Source organism: Myotis nattereri (assembly GCF_964212035.1).
Source record: "Myotis nattereri genome assembly, chromosome: 12".
Classification (NCBI taxonomy): Eukaryota; Metazoa; Chordata; class Mammalia; order Chiroptera; family Vespertilionidae; genus Myotis; species Myotis nattereri.
Window position 1 is genome coordinate 66,695,899 of NC_138087.1, and position 18,408 is coordinate 66,714,306.

An 18,408-nucleotide genomic window follows, 5' to 3' on the forward strand; every position below is an offset into this window, starting at 1 on the left:
AAAATTACTTGAAGAAAAAAAATTTTCCCAAGAGGGAATCATGTCACAAAATCAGTGTGTCTTCAATAACATAGTATAAAAAATACATAAGCAAAAATGACATATCTCAAAGGACAAAGAAAAAGCAAATCCACAGGTATAATTCTGCAGTGTATTTTGCATATATTTTATAAGAGATGATGGACAAATGAAAAATAATAATGAATTATTAACAATCCAAGCAGCAAATGTGACCTAGTTGACATATTGACAACAGAATGTATATTCTATTAATGTTATCTGGACATGTTGACCAAAAATAATTTTAGATCTATTTCCCTGTGCTCCTGACTGCAACAAGAGGATTTAGTGATTATCACTTTAAAGAGTTAAACCTATGCATACACATCTCTAGGGCCTGTTTTATATCTCTGTTCCTCAGGCTGTAGATGAAGGGGTTCAGCATGGGGGTAACTACTGCATACATGACAGAAGCAATTATGTCCTTGGAACCCCATGATGAGGAGAAAAAGTAAACACCAGCAAGTGTCCCGTAGTATAAAGACACCACAAAGAGATGGGAGCCACAGGTAGAAAAGGCTTTAGAGAGTCTCTTAGTGGAGGGCACCCTCAGGATGATAGTTCCTATACGGATATATGAGCCCAAGACAATGCTGAATGGCAGGAAGTAAAGCATTCCTCCCTCGGTGAAGATGACCAGATTATTGAGGGAGATGTCTGAGCAGCTCAGCTTCAGGAGTGCTGTGAGCTCACAGAAGAAGTGGGTGATGGTATTGTCAGTACAAAAGGACAGTGGGACCAAGAGGAGGGTATGAAAAAGAGCATGGGCACAGGCAGCCATCCAGGAGCCAGCCACCAGCAGCGTGCACAGTGCCTGACTCATGATTGTGGAATAGTGCAGAGGGTGACAGATGGCCACGTACCTGTCATATGCCATCACAGCCAAAAGGAAGTTGTCAAGACAACCAAAAACTATGAAAAAATATAACTGAGAAATGCATCCCCCATAGGGGATGGATTGTTGCTGAGCCTGCATGTTGGTGAGCATCTTAGGGACAGTGACAGAGGAGAAGGAGACGTCAGTGAGAGCCAAGTGGCTGAGGAAGAAGTACATGGGCGTGTGCAGGCGAGAGTCCAGCCTGATGAGCAGGATGATGAGCAGGTTGCCCAGCACCGTGGTCAGGTACATGCCCAGGAACAGGGTGAAGAACACGCCGTGCAGCCCTGGCGGGATGGGGAGCCCCAGGAGGAGGAACTGGGACACGCTGCTCTGGTTCTCAGGCCTCATGCTGCTCTCCTGTCTGCTGGGGATGAAGAAGGTGTGGAAATCTCAGGAACCTAGAAAGGATGAACAGACCATCACATCTCATACTGTCATTCTCTAGGAAAACCACCTTAAAATACTTTCATTTTAATTCCATGCACCTGTGGGTGTATACATCTTCCTTCTACCAGTATTGCAGTCTGGATCCAGGAAAACTTTGGTCCCCCATGTTGTAGTTAACAAGACCTCATCACACAGAAGCTAGAGGAGGTTCGCTATTTTATTCAACCATTACTTTTAACATCGATTCTGTGTTGGGACCTCTTCTAAGGACTGAGATGCAGCAGTGAACAAGAAAGCAAGGTCCCCACCTCTATGAGTTTACATCTTGATGAGCATGGAGGGATCATTTCTACACCAGCCCAGAGCCAAACCATAATATTTCACTGTGACAGAAACTGAGGATGAGCCTCTACAAGGTGGTGTCAGTTATTTCTGCCTGAAAGTAACATGAGACGCCAGTGCTGAGTGGGCGTTGTTGGAATATTATCACACTCCTCCTGTGAACCTGCCCAGTGTCATTAACCCACAGATAATGTAAACCCAGGGACAGTCTAGAAATTGGTGCCATTGAGAGCCACTGGATGCCAGAATAGCTCCAAAACAGAATAATCCACAAACTATATTTCATAATCATGCTGAGCTTTTTGGTGAACATTTGGGTACTCAGCTAGGGACCTCCCCCACCTTTTCTAATTAAATTCACTCATCAGTCTCACATTCTCAGATTTTTTAAAAAAATACATTTTTATTGATTTTATGGATTAAGGGAGAGGGAGAGAAAGATAGAAACATCAATGATGAGAGAGAATCATTGATCGGATGCCTCCTCCACGCCACCCCCTCAACTGGGGTTTATACCCACAAACCAGGCATGTGTCCTCACAGGGAATTAAACTGTGACCTCGTGGTTCATAGGACAATGCTCAACCACTGAGCCAACACAGCCAGGGACATTCCCAGATTTTACCTCTTCACAGCTGTACTAAGAACTTGTGTTCTTTCATCTATTTTAGCTTTTAAGAAATAGAAACATAAATGGCACAAATTCTGTAGTCTCACTATACATTAGGGGACAGAAGGGCACATATACTAGCACACTTGTGTGTATATCTGTATCTAAATATATGTGATATATAATGTATATAAATTGATACATATGTATTCTCACTTTCTCTATATTAAAAATTTTCAAGTATTAGCTACTTCTTGGGGTTCCATCTAATATATCTTTGTGATCAGACCCATGCTCTTAGCCATTACACATGGAAACTTCCCTTTTCTTGCTTAAGGGAGTCAAGAAAAATGTATTATTTTAGAGCTGTGAGGACCAAAAGTTGTCCAAAATCCATAGTCCTCTTTCTAGATAATTTCTTTTCTTCATATTTCTTTCCAACTGATAATAAATTCTCAAGTACATTAGCTTTATTTATACAATAAATATTTACTGAGAGGCTCTGTAAGATTCACAGAAACTAGTGCAGCTCTTTCCATTTTATAGATGTGGAAACTGAGGCCAAAAATTTATGTAACTTGCCCTAGTGGATAGAGCATTGGCCTGCAGACCGAAGGGTGCCGGGTTCAATTGATTTCAGGCTCCTTCCTGGTCTGGGCGCTAGTCAGAGCTCATGCAGGAGGCAACCATTCGATGTTTCTCTCACATTGATATTTCTCTCTGTCTTTACCTCTCTCTTTTACTCTCTCTAAAATCAATGGAAAAATATCCTCTGTTGAGGATTAAAAAAAATTCATATAACTTTCCCAAGGTCTCACTGCTGTATGATGGTGATTCTTCCATATAACTTCACACATCAGGATGCCTGGAGTTTATTTTGCTTTCATGTTTAATAAAGTAAAGAAGAGGTTGTAAAATTCTGAGCAACTCAGTCAGTCACTTGGGTACATGGAAATGAAAGCAGCTTTGTTTCAAGAGGCAAGGAGAGGCTTAGAGTGTGGTTAACTCAGCTAATGGTGCCCCATTAAGAGGACATTTAAGGAAATTCTTGAGGTCGTGAATGTAGATCACATATGGAGATGCACACACACACACACCCACACACACACACCCACACACACACCTGATTTGAGGATTCCAATCACCAATGCCCACATCCCCATTTTAAGGGAAGGATATCCTATCTGTGGTTTAACACATGAACACTCATATACATACATACAAGTAATAACATACTAAGTGAGACATGCACAACACTCACTGATGTACCATTCACCCACTAACACACTAACTCACCTGACTCATGACAACCTGGTAAAGACTCAACTCACCACATATACATAACTCAAACACTACACACACTCACCAAAAACACACAGAACCACAAACAATTCAAAAATATCACAAGAAACACATCAATGACACATATGCTCACCCAGCCACACTCACTACAGCAAGCAGCACACATGCTCCTTTAATCAGAGACATACTTCCCCCCTTCTGACCATCCCTTTCCTGGGGGAGGGCAATAAGCATGGAGCAGTTAAGCCTGTTTAGTCACAGGCACTGTCACTAAAACACCCCAACCCCCCATGCACGTGGTCACACACATATGATCACTTACACAGACAAAACCCAACAGCACACCTTCATGCTCTCACACACAAGTGTGTCACCCACAGACACAGCTACCTGGTGTAGCAGCCCACACTGTTGAGCAGAGGTGTGAGCCCTCTCTGACCTGACCTTGGTTTCTGGTGCGGTGGGCATCTTCTTGTCCAGCAGTAGAGACAACAATCTCACTCCCGATGCTCAGCTGTGATGCCAGTGTTTATGATGACAGACATGAATCAGGAGTCCCTAATCACCTTCCTGGAGGTGATAACTTGCACTATATGTGCTAAAACAGGACTGTGGTTCGCATACATAGCACACACACACAACTATTAAATAGCATGTATACAAGCATACACAATACACATACACACACAGTCATGGGCACAGAGTCTCATACATGAACCCACAAGCACACAGGCAGATCCATCACCAAGAGCTCCTCTCACCTGGGCTTGTCATTGGTGAGTTCAGATGCCTTCTGCTCCAGACTATTGTCCATGTTTTCAGGTTTTCTTCAGGAGACCTAATATCCAGACACACAGAGGCAATATCTGGAGACTTGCCACTGCTACAGATTTTTATTTTCCTTAACCAGCTCCAGAGAAATGAGTCCAAAGATAACACTTAACTGCTAATGAGAGACTGCAACCAAGTCCCCAAGCTTGTGGCTGATTTCTGACTGCCCTTTGGGAGCTGTGTGTCCAGAAGCCACAGGGACTGGAGTCCTAGGGGACAGTGTCCCAGATTCCAGTCATATCCTGGATGGCTTTCTTCTTGGACATTGTTCCAGCTGGGACAAAGGATTTTCCCACTTTTTGTTTTGAAATTGTTTTAAAGATACAGGAAAGTTAAAAAAAATGATATTAAGAATTCCTTGAGAGGCATTGCTCAGATTCCATAATGGTTAACATTTTACTATGTTTACCATTTGTATGTATGTATGTATGTATCTTTCAGGCTTTAATTCGCAGTAGATATACCACAGTGCATATTATTAGAAGGTGTATGCTATTAATTTTTCCAATGACTAGTGTTTTCATTTATCTTCATTGGCTATGGTTTTATCTGCCAGGTTATCTAGTTTTTTACAGTTACTATTTTAACCTTGTAAGTAAAAGGTATAATTTATGTAGATATTTTGGTATTATATAAACACTAGAGGCCCGGTGCACAAAATTCATGCATGGGGGTAGGGGGAATGTCCCTCAGCCCAGCCTGTACCTGCTCCAATCTGGGACCCTTGGGGACATCCTTCTCACAATCCGGAAATGCTGGCTCCTAACCGCTTGCCTGCCTGACTGCCTGCCTGATTGCTCCTAACCACTTCTGCCTGCCAGCATGATCGCCACCTAAACACTCCCCTGCCTGCTTGATTGCCCACAACTGCCCTCCCCTGCCAGCCATCTTGTGGTGACCATCTTGTGATGGCCATCTTGTGACGACATCATGTGATGCCACCTCGGCTTTTATTATATAAGATAACATTTTCCTTATTAAAATTTCACCCACTCACTTTAATGATTTTTATATGACAAAATTACTGCAAATGTGGTAGTCAAATAGTAACTCTTTACAAATTCTATCATTTCTTGATTAGTTGTATTTTATAAGAAGGAACTTGTCTTTATTCCCCACTCATTTGTGTGGTTCTCTTTTTGTTTTTGTTTTGTTAATCCTTACCAGGAGATATTTTTCCAGTGATTTGAGATATAGTGGAATGGAAGGGAGAGAAGGAGGGAGGGAGAGGGGGAGGGAGGGAGGGAGGGAGGGAAGGAAAGAGAGAGTGAGAGTGAGAGAGCGAGAGAGAGAAACATCAATGAGAAACACATTGATGGTTGCCTCATGAACGTGCCCCAAGCAGGGCCAGTGATCAATCTTGCAACCTTGGTACATGCCCTTGACTGGGTGTCAAACCCACCACCCTTTGGACCACCATGTGAAGCTCTAATGACTTACCAAACTGCCCAGGGCTGCATATATTATTTCTGATTGGTGTTTTGGAATTTTTAGGATATATTCCCATAAGTGAGATCACTAGGTCAAAAGGCAGTGCCTTTTCTTTAAGGAAACTCCATACTGTTTTCCACAGTGGCTGCACTGGTCTGCATTCCCATAAATAGTGAACTAGAATTTCCTTTGTACACATCCTCACCAATACTTGTTTGCTGATTTATCAATGGTAGCTGTTCTGGCAGGTGTAAAGTGATATCTCATTATCATTTTAATTTTCATCTCTCTGATCATTAAAGATGTTGAGCATCTTTTCATATGTCTATTGGCCATATGTATGTCTTCTTTAGAGAAGTGTCTTTTCAGGTCCTTTTGCTCAATTTTTAACTTGATTGTGTTCATGTTCAGTTGTAGAAGTTCTTTATACATTTGGGAAATAACCCCTTATCAGATGTATCCTTGGCAAATATGTTCTCCCATACAGTGGGTTCCCCTTTCATTATGTTGATGGGTTTTTTTTTGCTGTGCTGCAGCTTTTTAGCTTGATTTAGTCTCATTTGTATATTCTTTTCTTTGTTCCTTTTGCCCTAGGACAGTGGTCCACAAACTGCAGCTCAAGAGCCACATGGGGCTCTTTGGCCCCTTGAGTGTGGCTCTTCCTAAGCCTTAGGAGTACCCTAATTAAGTTAATAACAATGTACCTACCTATATAGTTCAAGTTTAAAAAATTTGGCTCTCAAAAGAAATTTCGATCATTGTACTGTTGATATTTGGCTCTGTTGACTAATGAGTTTGCCGACCACTGCCCTAGGAGATATATCAGCAAAAAATTTGCTACAAGCGATGTGTGAGGTTTTATTGTCTATGTTTTCTTCTAGGATTTTTGTTGTTTTGGACTTACATTTAAGTCTTTTATCCATTTTGAGTTTATTCTTGTGTCTGGTGTAAGTGGGTGGTCTATTTTCCTTTTTTGCATGTACCTGTCCAGTTTTCCCAACACTTTTTGTTGAAAAGACTGTCTGTACTCCATTGTATGTTCTTGCCTCCTTTGTTAAATACTAATTAGCCATAAAGATGTGGGTCATTTTTTGGACTCTGTTCTGTTCCATTGATCTATATGCCTATTCTTATATGAGTACAGGCTGTTTTGAATACTGTGGCCTTGTAGTATAATTTGATATCCAGAATTATGATACCTCCAACTTAGTTCTTCTTTCTCCAGATTGTAGAGGATATTTGGGGTCCTTTTTTTTGGTTCCATATAAATTTTGGGAATATTTGTCTACATCTGTGGAATATGTCATTGGCATTTTAATAGGAATTGCGTTGAACTTATAGATTGCTTTGGGTAATAAGGACATTTTAATGATGTTAATTATTCCAATCCATAAGTATGCTTGCGCTTACCTTTCTCAATTTCTTCCTTCATTGTCCTCTAGTTTCCCAAGTACAGGTCTCTACCTCCTTGTTTAAATTTGTTCCCAAGTACCTTATTTTTTTGTTTTGTTGCAATAGTAAATCGGATAGTTTTCTTAGATTCTCTTTCGGATACTTCTTTATTGGTGTATAAAAATGCCACCAATTTCTGCGTATTATTTTTGTATTCTGCTACTTTGCTGAATTCATGTATTAGTTCTAGTAGATTTCTGGTGAAGTTTTTAGGTTTTCTATGTACAGTGTCATGTCACCTGCAAATAAAAACAATTTTGCTTCCTCCTTTCCAATTTTGATGCCTTTTATTTCTTCTTTTTGTCTGAACTGAGACTTCCAGTACTATGTTGAAAAAGAGTGGTGAAATTAGACATCCCTGTTTTATTCCTGATCTTAAAGAAAACACATATCATTTAATATATATATATATATATATATATTATTGATTTTTTACAGAGAGGAAGGGAGAGGGATAGAGAGTCAGAAACATCGATGAGAGAGAAACATCGATCAGCTGCCTCCTGCACACCCCTACTGGGGATGTGCCTGCAACCAAGGTACATGCCCTTGACCGGAATCGAACCTGGGACCCTTGGTCTGCAGGCCAACGCTCTATCCACTGAGCCAAACCAGTCAGGGCCACATATCATTTTTGCCTATTAAGTATTTCGTTGGCTGTGCATTTTTCATGTATGGCCTTACTTATCTTGAGGTATGATCCCTTTATTGCCACTTTGCTGATAGTTTATATCATAAATGGGTGCTGGATTTTATTGAATGCTTTTTCTGCATCTATAGATATCATCATGTGATTTTTATTTTTCATTTTGTTAGGGTGATATATCACATTGTTGATTTTCAAATATTGTACCAATGTTTCTTCCCTGGAGTAAATCCCATTTTATCATGATGTATGGTCATTGTAATGCATTGCCTCATCCAGTTGGTAAAATTTTGTGAGGATTTTAGGATCTACGTTTACCAGAGATACTGGCCTATAATTTTTTATTTTATTTTAGTGGCTTTAAGATAATGCTGGCCTCATCGGAAGAGCTGGAAGTTAGTTCTTCTTTGAATGTTTGGTAAAATTTGCCTGTGAAGCCATGCAGTCAAGAACTTTTGTTTGTCGTTTTTTAAATTACTTTTTAAATTTTATTAGTTGTTATTGGTGTATTCATTTTTTTTTAATTCTTTCTCATTGAATTTTGGAAGATTGTATGTTTCTAGGAATTTGTCCATTTCAGTTAGGTTGTCAAACTTGTTGGTATTTAATTTTTCATAGTCCTTTCTTACACTCCTTTGTGTTTCTGTGATGTCAGTTGATAACTTCTCTCTCATTTCTTTTTATTTATTTGGGTCTTTTTTCTCTTTCTTTTTTAATGAGTGTGGTTAATGGTTCATCAATCTAGTTTATGTCTTCAAAGAACCAGCTTCTGGCTTCATTGATCTTCTGTGTTGATTTTTTTAGTCTCTTTCTCATTTATTTTTAACCAGATATTTATTATTTCCTTCCTTCTACTAACTCATGGCTTCATTTGTTGTTCTTTTTGTTGTTGTTGTTCATTTAGTTGTAGGATTAGATTGTTTATTTGAGATTATTCTTGCTCTTGAGGTAGTCCAATAATGCTATGAACTTCTCTCTCAGGACTGCTTTCACTATATCCCATAGATTTTGGGTTTTGTGTTCTCAGTTTTATTTGTTTTCAGGGAATTTTTTTTTTTTTTATTGCTTAAAGTATTACAAAGGGTATTACATATGTGTCCTCAGGGAATTTTTTATTTCTTCCTTGACCTCATTGGTAACTTATTCATTGTTTAATAACATGCTGTTTGGCCTCCATGTGTTTGAATGCTTTTGAGAATTTTTTTTCACTGTGGTTGATTTTAGTTTTATACCATTGTTATCTGAGAAGATGCTTGATATGATTGCAATCAGCTTGAATTATTAAGACTTATTTTGCATCCTCACATGTGGTGTATCTTTGAGAATGTTTCATGTGTACTGGAAAATAATGTATATTCTGCTGTTTTGGGGTAAAATGTTGTGTAAATATCAATTAAATCCATCCAATATAGTTTGTTGTTTAAGATCACTTTTTTTCTTCTGGATTTTTTGTATGAAACATCTGTCCATTGATGACAGCAGGGTGTTAAGATCCCCTACTATGACTTTGTTGCTGTCAATCTCTCTCTGAAAGTCTACCAAGAATTTCTTTATATAGTTAGTTACTCCTATATTAGATCCATATATGTTTACAAGGGTTATAAGCCCTGGTTGGATCAGTCCCTTTAGTATTATGTATTGACCTTCTTTTTCTCTTGTTATGATCTTTGTTTTGAAGTGTATTTTGTCAAATATAAGTATGGCTACCCCAGTGTTTTGGTTTTTTTTTTGTTTGTTTGTTTGTTCGTTTTGTTTCCATTTGCATGGAGTATTTTTCTCCATCACTTCACTTACAGCCTTTGTGAATCTTTTGTTCTGAGGTAGACAGCATATATATGGCTCATGTTTTCTTATTCATTCGGCTATCCTATGTCTTTTTTTTTTTGGAGCATAAGATGTGTTGACATCTTTATTTAATTTTAAATAATTCTTTACTGTTGAAAGTATTACATATGTCCCCTTTCCTTCCCCCACTGACTCCCTCTAGCCTGCTCCCCCCCCCCGGCCCCCACTCAGGCCTTCACCACCCTTTTATCTGTGTACATGGTTTGTGCATATATGCATACAATGTCTTTGGTTGATTATCTCCCACCCAACCACCCTCCCCATACCCTATGTCTTTTGATTGGAGCAAATAATCCATTTACATTTAAGGTATTATTGATAGCTACTTGTTTTTTGCCATTTTTTTCCTTTTACCTATGTTCCTCTCTACAATATGTATTTTCTTCTTCTTAAAGCAGTCCCCTTAACATTTCTTGCAATGGTTGTTTGGTAGTAATGGATAAAGACTGGGGAAGTCTTTATTTTCTTTCCCTGGGATAATGTGGTCTGAAGCTCCTGGATGGACAGAATCCCACTGATTCCAAACACCAGATGCTACACAGGCTCCTCCTCACTTCTCTGTTGCTCTGGGTTGGGATCCCTGCGTGGGGTTGAGACCTGATGCTTCTAGGGGGAGGGAGCTCCATACCTGCGATACCCCTCTGGCTTTTCAGCACAACCACACATCTATGAGGAGGCTCTCCCTTTTACCATCTTCCACCCTCCTACCACCCCGCCCCCCATGTGATTTCTACTGTACTCTTTGGTTATAAGTTTTCACGTTAGCTATGTTTGTATTGTTTTTCAAATTGATTGCTCTGCAATTTAGTTGAAAATCTGTTTGGGGCTGGGAGCTAGTAGGTGCAGCTTTCAGCAAATACAGATACCTTGAAATCTCTGGTGTTTTTATCTTTAATCCGTTGACTAAGGTGGTGTCTGCCAAGTTCTCTACAGAAAAGTCACAATTTTCTTCAAGTTACTATTTTAACCTTGTAATTAATAGGTATCATTTGGGTAGATATCTTGATATTATGTAAACATAACTTTTTTTAATCAAAACTTCACCCACTATAGTTGACAACCATTGGTAATTCTTATATGACAAAATTATTGAAAACGTTGAGGCCAAATGGTGATTCTTCTCATTCTATCATACCTTCCTTGTTTATTAGTCATATTCTCCTATAAGAAAAATCTTGCCTTTATTCCCCAGTCATTTGTTTTTTATTTATTCATTGATATCATTATGGACTCATGGGTTCTTATTCTCTGAGTGATAACCCATTACCATGGTTACTCATTTTGAAACTTTGAGCGTGTGTCCTCATAGGATGTAGATCACAACTGAGAAATAAAGAATGGGGAATAGCCCTGGCTGGTGTTGCTCATGGGTTACAGCTTCAGTCTGCACACTGAATGGTTGTGGGTTTGATTCCAGATAAAAGCCGTCTTTATTACTATACTACACTAGTATCTATATCTGTATCTGTTTTTATATCTGTATATGTACCTATACTCCTTTGAGAAGTAGATGAGGTGGTAAGGTAGGACCCATTACTTGAAACATTTTCATAATTATAAACAAAGTGGTATGCTCTTAAATGCATTTTTAAAGTCTCTATATTTCTAACAGCCATGCTTTGTAGCACATACTAATTTTCATATGTAATTACTCTTATCATGGCTGATTGCAGTCTGCCAGCATGATGTCATTGATTGTGTGGTGGGATGTGCACAATCAGCTTGAAGCCAACTAAACCAGGCATAAAGGAATTAGTTCAAAAATAAATAAATAAATAAAGTTCACCAGAGGCGGATTATGATGCTAAATAAGTGAGTCTTGTATAACATACAATAAAAAATACATAAGCAAAAAATGACATATCGCAAACAGAAAGACAAATTCACAAATTATAATTGTGCATAATGTTCTGCATAAGATTTTGCATAGGTCTTATAAAAGATAGTGAAAAAATGAAAAAAAAAAACAATTAGGAAGAAAGAATTATTAACAATCCAAGTATCAAACATGACTTAGTTAACATAGTAACAAATTTGTACAAGACAACAGAAGGCATGTTCTATAAAAGGTACATGCAAATGTTAACCATACAATAATTTTAGGAGATCTATATCACTGTGCTTCTGACAGTAAAAGGGAATTTAGTGATTGCCAGTTAAAGCAGTTAACCCTATTGACACACATCTCTAAGGCCTGTTTTATATCTCTGTTCCTCAGGCTGTAGATGAAGGGGTTCAGCATGGGGGTAACTACTGTATACATGACTGAAGCAATTATGTCTTTAGAACCCCATGATGAGGAGAAAAAGTAAACGCCTGCGGCTGTCCCATAGTATAAAAACACCACAGAGAGATGGGAGCCACAGGTAGAAAAGGCTTTATAGAGTCTCTTAGTGGAGGGGACCCTGAGGATGATGGTCCCTATACGGATATAGGAGCCCAAAATAACACCAAAAGGCAGGAAGACAATCATTCCTGCCTCGGTGAATAGGACCAGCTCATTGAGGGAAATGTCTGAGCAGCTCAGTTTCAGGAGCGCAAGGAGGTCACAGAAGTAGTGGGTGATGATATTATTGGCACCGAAGGACAGTCGGACCAATAGGAGAGTATGCAACAAATCATGGACACAGGAGAGAATCCAGGAGCCAACCACCAGCAGCACACACAGCCTCTCCCTCATGATGGTGGTGTAGTGTAGGGGCTGACAGATGGCCACGTACCTGTCATATGCCATCCCTGCCAGAAGGAAATTGTCAACACCAGCAAAAAGTACGAAAAAATACATCTGAGAAATACATCCCACATAGGAGATGGATTGTTGCTGAGTCTGCATGTTCATGAGCATCTTAGGGACAGTGACAGAGGAGAGAGAAATGTCAGAGAAGGCCAAGTGGCTGAGGAAGAAGTACATGGGCGTGTGCAGGCGAGAGTCCAGCCTGATGAGCAGGATGATGAGCAGGTTGCCCAGCACCGTGGTCAGGTACATGCCCAGGAACAGGGTGAAGAACACGCCCTGCTGCCCTGGCGGGATGGGGAGCCCCAGGAGGAGGAATTGGGACACGCTGCTCTGGTTCTCAGGCCTCATGCTGCTCTCCTATCTGCTGGGGATGAAGGTGTAGGAATCTCAAGAACCTAGAAAGGATGATCAGAACCATCACATCTCATACCCTCATTATTGGGAAAGCATTCATTTTTAAATACTTTTATATTTGTTTCTCACACCTGTGGATGTGTGCATCTTCCCTCTTTCCCAGTCTAGCTCCAGGGAAACATTGAACCCCAAAGTAGTACACAAGACATCACCACACAGTAGCAAGAAGGGGTTTTGTATTTTATTGAACCATTACTTTTAACATCAAGTCTGTGTTGGGACCTCTTCTAAGGACTGAGATAATTTTTGTACCAGGCCAGAGCCAAACCCTAATAATTCACTGGGGCAGAAACAGAAGATGAGCCTCAGAAACTGGTTTCAGTTGTTAGTGTCTTAAAATAACGTGAGACTCCTGGGCTGAGTTGGTGTTCTTGGAGCAGTTTCACACTCCTCCTGTGAATCTGCCGTGTCTCATTGACCCACAGCTGTAAATTCAGGGACAGTCTCAAATGGGTGGCTATTTAAAACCACTTGCTGCCAGAACAGTTCCAAAACCAAAGTAATCCACATACTATCTTTCATAATATGGTTGGACATTTAGTACAACATTTGGGTATTGGCCTAAGAACCTACCTACATTTATTGAATTGCTTATGTCAACCTTACATTCCCATATTTTGAAACCTTGTCACAGCTGCACTAAGAATTTGTGTTCTTTTAACCTTTTCCACTTTTTAAAAAATAGAAACATAAATGATGCACATTCTCCAGGCACACAGCAACGCAATAGGGAATAGAAGAACACACTTGTGTATGTCTGATTGTATAATGTTATGTAATGTGTAATGTATAAAACTTGATATATGCATTATCATTTTTATATAATAAAAATCACCAAGTATTAGCTACTTCACGGGGTTTCATCTAGTGTATCTGTATGGTCAGACCCATGCTCTTAACCACTATGCACAGAAACTTCCTTCTTCTTGCTCAGGGGTAGCCAAGCATAATGTATTACATTAGAACTGTGAGGACTCAAAGTCGTCCAAAATTCTGAAACAACTTACATGATAATTTCATTCCTTTATATTTATATACCTTCTAATTGACAATAATTCTCAAATATATTAACTGTATTTTGCACAGCGACTGTTTACTGAGAGCCTCTGTAATATTCACAGTAGAAGTGTAATTCTTTTCATTTTATAGATGGGGAAACTAAGAACAAAATTTAAGTAACCTTCCCAAGTTCTCTCCACCATTTTATGTTGATTCTGCCCAATAACTTCACACAGCATGATTCCTGCAGGTTATTTTCCTGGGACATTTAATAAAAGTAAAGGAGAGGAAAGAAAAATAAAGAAAATGACAAAAAAAACCATAAAAAAAACTTAAAAAAGAAAAGAAAATGTAAAGAAGTTGCAAAATCTGAGGGACTCTCACACTCTGGTACATGGAACTGAGAGCAGATTTGTTTCAAAAAACCGGGAGTTGCTTAGAGTGTGGCTATCTCAGCTAATGGTACCCCCGAGGGAGGACAGGTAAGGACATACTTGATTCTCTCTCTCTCTCTCTCTCTCTCTCTCTCTCTCTCTCTCTCTCTCTCTCTCACACACACACACACACACACACACACACACACACACACACACACACAGGCTGCTGTGTTGAGGATTCCAGTCACCTGTGACCACATTCTGGTTCTCAGGGAAAAATAGCCATTATGTGGTTCAGCTCAAAAATGCTTGTTTATATACATACAAATCATAAGTGACATACTAAGTGAGACAAACACAACACACAATGATGGACCACTCACACACAAAAGTACTAACACACCTGATGCATGACTCATCTGGTGAACACTCAACTCACCACATATACATAACTCCAGTGCTGTACACACATCACCAAAATCACACAAGACCAGAAACAATTAGAAAATCTTACAAGAGCCTAGCCGATGTGGCTCACTGGTTGAGCATCAACCTATCAACCAGGAGGTCACAGTTCCATACTGATCAGGGCACATGCCTGGTCTATGCACTCAATCTTCTGGGGGGTGTGCAGGAGGAAGCTGATCAATGATTCTCTCTCATCATTGATGTTTCTATGTCTCTCTCCCTCTCCCTTTCTCTCTGAAATCAATAAAAAGATATTTTTGTAAAAATTGTCCCAAGAAACAAACACCAAAACACATAGGCTCACCCAGCCATATACTGACTACAAGTAGCACACACCCTCCTATTACTGAGAAGCAGGCTTCCACACTTCTGACCATTCCCTTCCAAGGGATGGGAGCCTACTTGGTGCAGGCAACCTATTCAGTCACAGGCAGTCATTAAACCAGCAACAACACCCAATCACCTGGTCACATACACACAGAGAAAATCAAACAACACCCCTTCCAGCTCTCACACATGAGTGTGTCACCCACAGCAAAGGTCCCATGTGCACCAGCACACGCTGCTGAGCAGAGGTGTGAGCCCTCTCTGACCTGACCTTGGTTCCTGGTGAGGTAGGGCATCTTCTTGTCCAGAAGCAGAGACAACAGTCTCACTCCTGATGCTCAGCTGTGATGCAGTATTTATGATGACAGGCATGAATCAGTTGTCCCTCACCACACGCCAAGCAATGATAACTTGTTCTACATGCATTAAAACAGGACTTTGACATAGCACGTGCACACACACACACACACACACACATACAGACACACACACTTAACATTCAACTATTAAATACCACATACATAAATATACTCAATACATGCAGACACACACACAGAATCATGGATACAGAGTCTCATACATGAACCCACTAGCACACAGGCAGATCCATTGGCAAGTGCAGATTTCCAGCTCCCCTCACCTGGGCTCATCATTGGTGAGTTCAGACACCTTCTGCTCCAGACTATTGCCTATCTCCGGTTTTCTTCCAAAGACCTACTATCCAGACGCAAAGAAGAAATATCTGGGGTCTTGGCACTTCTACTGACTTTCCTTTTCCTTAACCAGCTCCAGAGAAATGAGTCCAATGATAACACTTCATTATTAATGAGAGACTGCAACAAAGACTAAGTCCACAGGTTTCTGGCTGATTTCTGACTGCTCACTGGGGAGCCGTGTGTCCAAGAGCCAGAGGGACGGGAGTCCTAGGAGACAGTGTCCCTGATCCAGTCATGCCCTGACGCCTTTCTTCTTGGGCATCATTCCAGCTGAGAAAAAGGATTTTTCAATGTAATAGTTTTTCAGATTAATATTTTAAATGATTTTAAACATAGAGAAATATTGTAAAATGCCATATAGGGTTGGAAAACAGTAAGTTTCCAGTTCTGAGTATGCAAAACACGGAGTTTATTCACATATTATGATTTATTATTATTGTATTAGTAGAGGCCTGGTGCATGAAATTCATGCACAAGGCATGTAGGTGTATTTCCCTCAGCCCAGCTTGCACCCTCTCCAATCTGAGACATCCCTCTCATAATCCAGGACTGCTGGCTCCTAACCACTCACCTGCCTGCCTGCCTGATTGCCCCTAACCGCTTCTGCCTGGCAGCCCAATCACCCCCTAACCAATCCTCTGCCAGCCTGATTGATGCCTAATTGCTCCCCTGCTGGCCCGATACCCCTAACTGCCCTCCCCTGCCGGCCTGGTGGCCCCCAAATGCCCTCCCCTCCCAGCCATGTTGTGGAAGCCATCTTGTGTCCACATGGGGTGACCATCTTTGACTACATGGGGGTGGCCATCTTGTGTGTTGGAGTGATGGTCAATTTGCATATTACCTCTGTTATATAGGATTTTTCATGGTAGCATACACAGAGAGAAAACCAAACAACAAACTTTTCAGCTCTCTAAACATACTTTTGCCCTAACCTATAATTGGCTAATGTAGTGTCTGCCAGGTTATCTATTGGGAAGTTACTATTTTTTTAAGTTACTATTCTAAACTTGTAATTAATAGGTATCATTTAGGTAGATATTTTGATATAATAAAAACATATAATTTCCTTTACTAAAATTTCATCTCACTATATTTGAAATCCATTGGTGATTCTTATATGAGAAAATTACAGTGGGGCCTTGACTTACGAGTGTCCCGACTAACGAGTTTTTTGAGATAATGAGCTGCCTCTCAGCCGATTTTTTGCTTTGAGTTGCGAGCTAAAATTAGGGTTATGAGCCAGCTTCAGATACCCCACCGCTAGTTGGCGCAGCGAACATCACAGTGATTTGACATCCGAGTAATTTGAGTAATGGATACATGATGAGTTTTTTCTAATCTTGACTCACACCACTGTAATGATACACTAAGTACAGCTTAAAACTTTGTTGGAATGTTTGTTTGTTTTTATTGTAAGAGTATATAGTCAAAATTCTAAGTTCAATAATTACTTAGGGTACTTATTTTATTTTCCTCTTTGGTGTAATTACAGTGTATAATAGGATTATAATTAGGTTCACTTATATTGTTTTATTCTATTTTGCTTTATTCACCACCTCTTCTATTTATTTTTAGTGGAAAAAGACAACATAGTCAAAAGGACACAACTAATTCTAACCCCACCCCTCTGACAGCTGTCAGTCTACTCTAGATTGCAATGTCATTTATTGACATCATAATAATAAAAGGCCAAGAGGCGTCATGACCAAAACAAACAAACGACCAGTCACCATGAGGTGCATGGAGCACCTCTGGGGCCCGTTGCCCTGCGGCATGCCTCCTCGTGCAGCCGGAGGCAGGAGGCAGGAGGCAGGAGGCGGGGCACCTCTTCACAGTGATGGGAGGTAGGAGTCAAGACGTCTCCTTACAGCTGCAGGAGGCGGGAGGTGGGGCACCTCCTTGCGTGATTTAAATCGCTTGCTGGGCCTCTAGTTGTTTAATAAAACCATACAGATGTCAAGTGTACAGCTAAATAAAACAACACCTGCATACTGCATTGTGCACTTACCACCCAAACTCATATCTCTTTCCCTCTCCTTTGATCCTCCCTTTGTTCACTCCCACCTCCTCCCAAAAACCCCTTTTCCTCTGGCACTCACCATACTGCTTTTCATGTCTATATGTGATATATAATTTTTCTTGCTTTATTCCTTCACCATTTTTTCGCCCAGCCCTCCTTAACACCTCCCCTCTGACAGCTGTCAGTCTACTCTATGTATCTATGCTTCTGTTTCTATTGTGTTTTTTCATTATTTTGACAATTAGATTACACATATAAGTGAGATTCTATGGTATTTGTCTTTCTCTGACTAGCATTTTTCACTTAGCATAATAATTTCCAGGTCCATCCATGCTGTCTCAAAAGCAAGATTTTCCTTTTTTCGGCCAAGTAGTATTCCATTGTATAAATTTCCCTTAGGCTTTTTTTTAAAGATATTTTATTGATTTTTCACAGAGAGGAAGGGAGAGGGATAGAGAGTTAGAAACATTGATGAGAGAGAAGCATCGATCAGCTGCCTCCTGCACGCCCCCTACTGGGGAAGTACCTGCAACCAAGGTACATGCCCTTGACCGAAATCGAACC

The 18,408-nt window shown here is 40.1% G+C and overlaps 2 protein-coding genes across 2 annotated transcripts; both read right to left on the reverse strand.

Moving 5' to 3' along the window:
* Nucleotides 1-355: 355 nt before the first annotated feature.
* On the reverse strand, nt 356-1,288 carry LOC308527926 (olfactory receptor 1J4-like; the record flags this gene model as incomplete). Its single annotated transcript, XM_081103356.1, has 1 exon — nt 356-1,288. The coding sequence occupies one exon, from the start codon at nt 1,286-1,288 to the stop codon at nt 356-358; it is 933 nt and encodes a 310-aa protein (XP_080959482.1).
* A 10,611-nt stretch (nt 1,289-11,899) lies between these two features.
* On the reverse strand, nt 11,900-12,932 carry LOC308527760 (olfactory receptor 1J4-like; the record flags this gene model as incomplete). The annotated part of the gene is made up of 1 exon (XM_081103159.1): nt 11,900-12,932. The coding sequence occupies exon 1, from the start codon at nt 12,869-12,871 to the stop codon at nt 11,900-11,902; it is 972 nt and encodes a 323-aa protein (XP_080959285.1). The 5' UTR covers nt 12,872-12,932.
* Nucleotides 12,933-18,408: the final 5,476 nt, after the last annotated feature.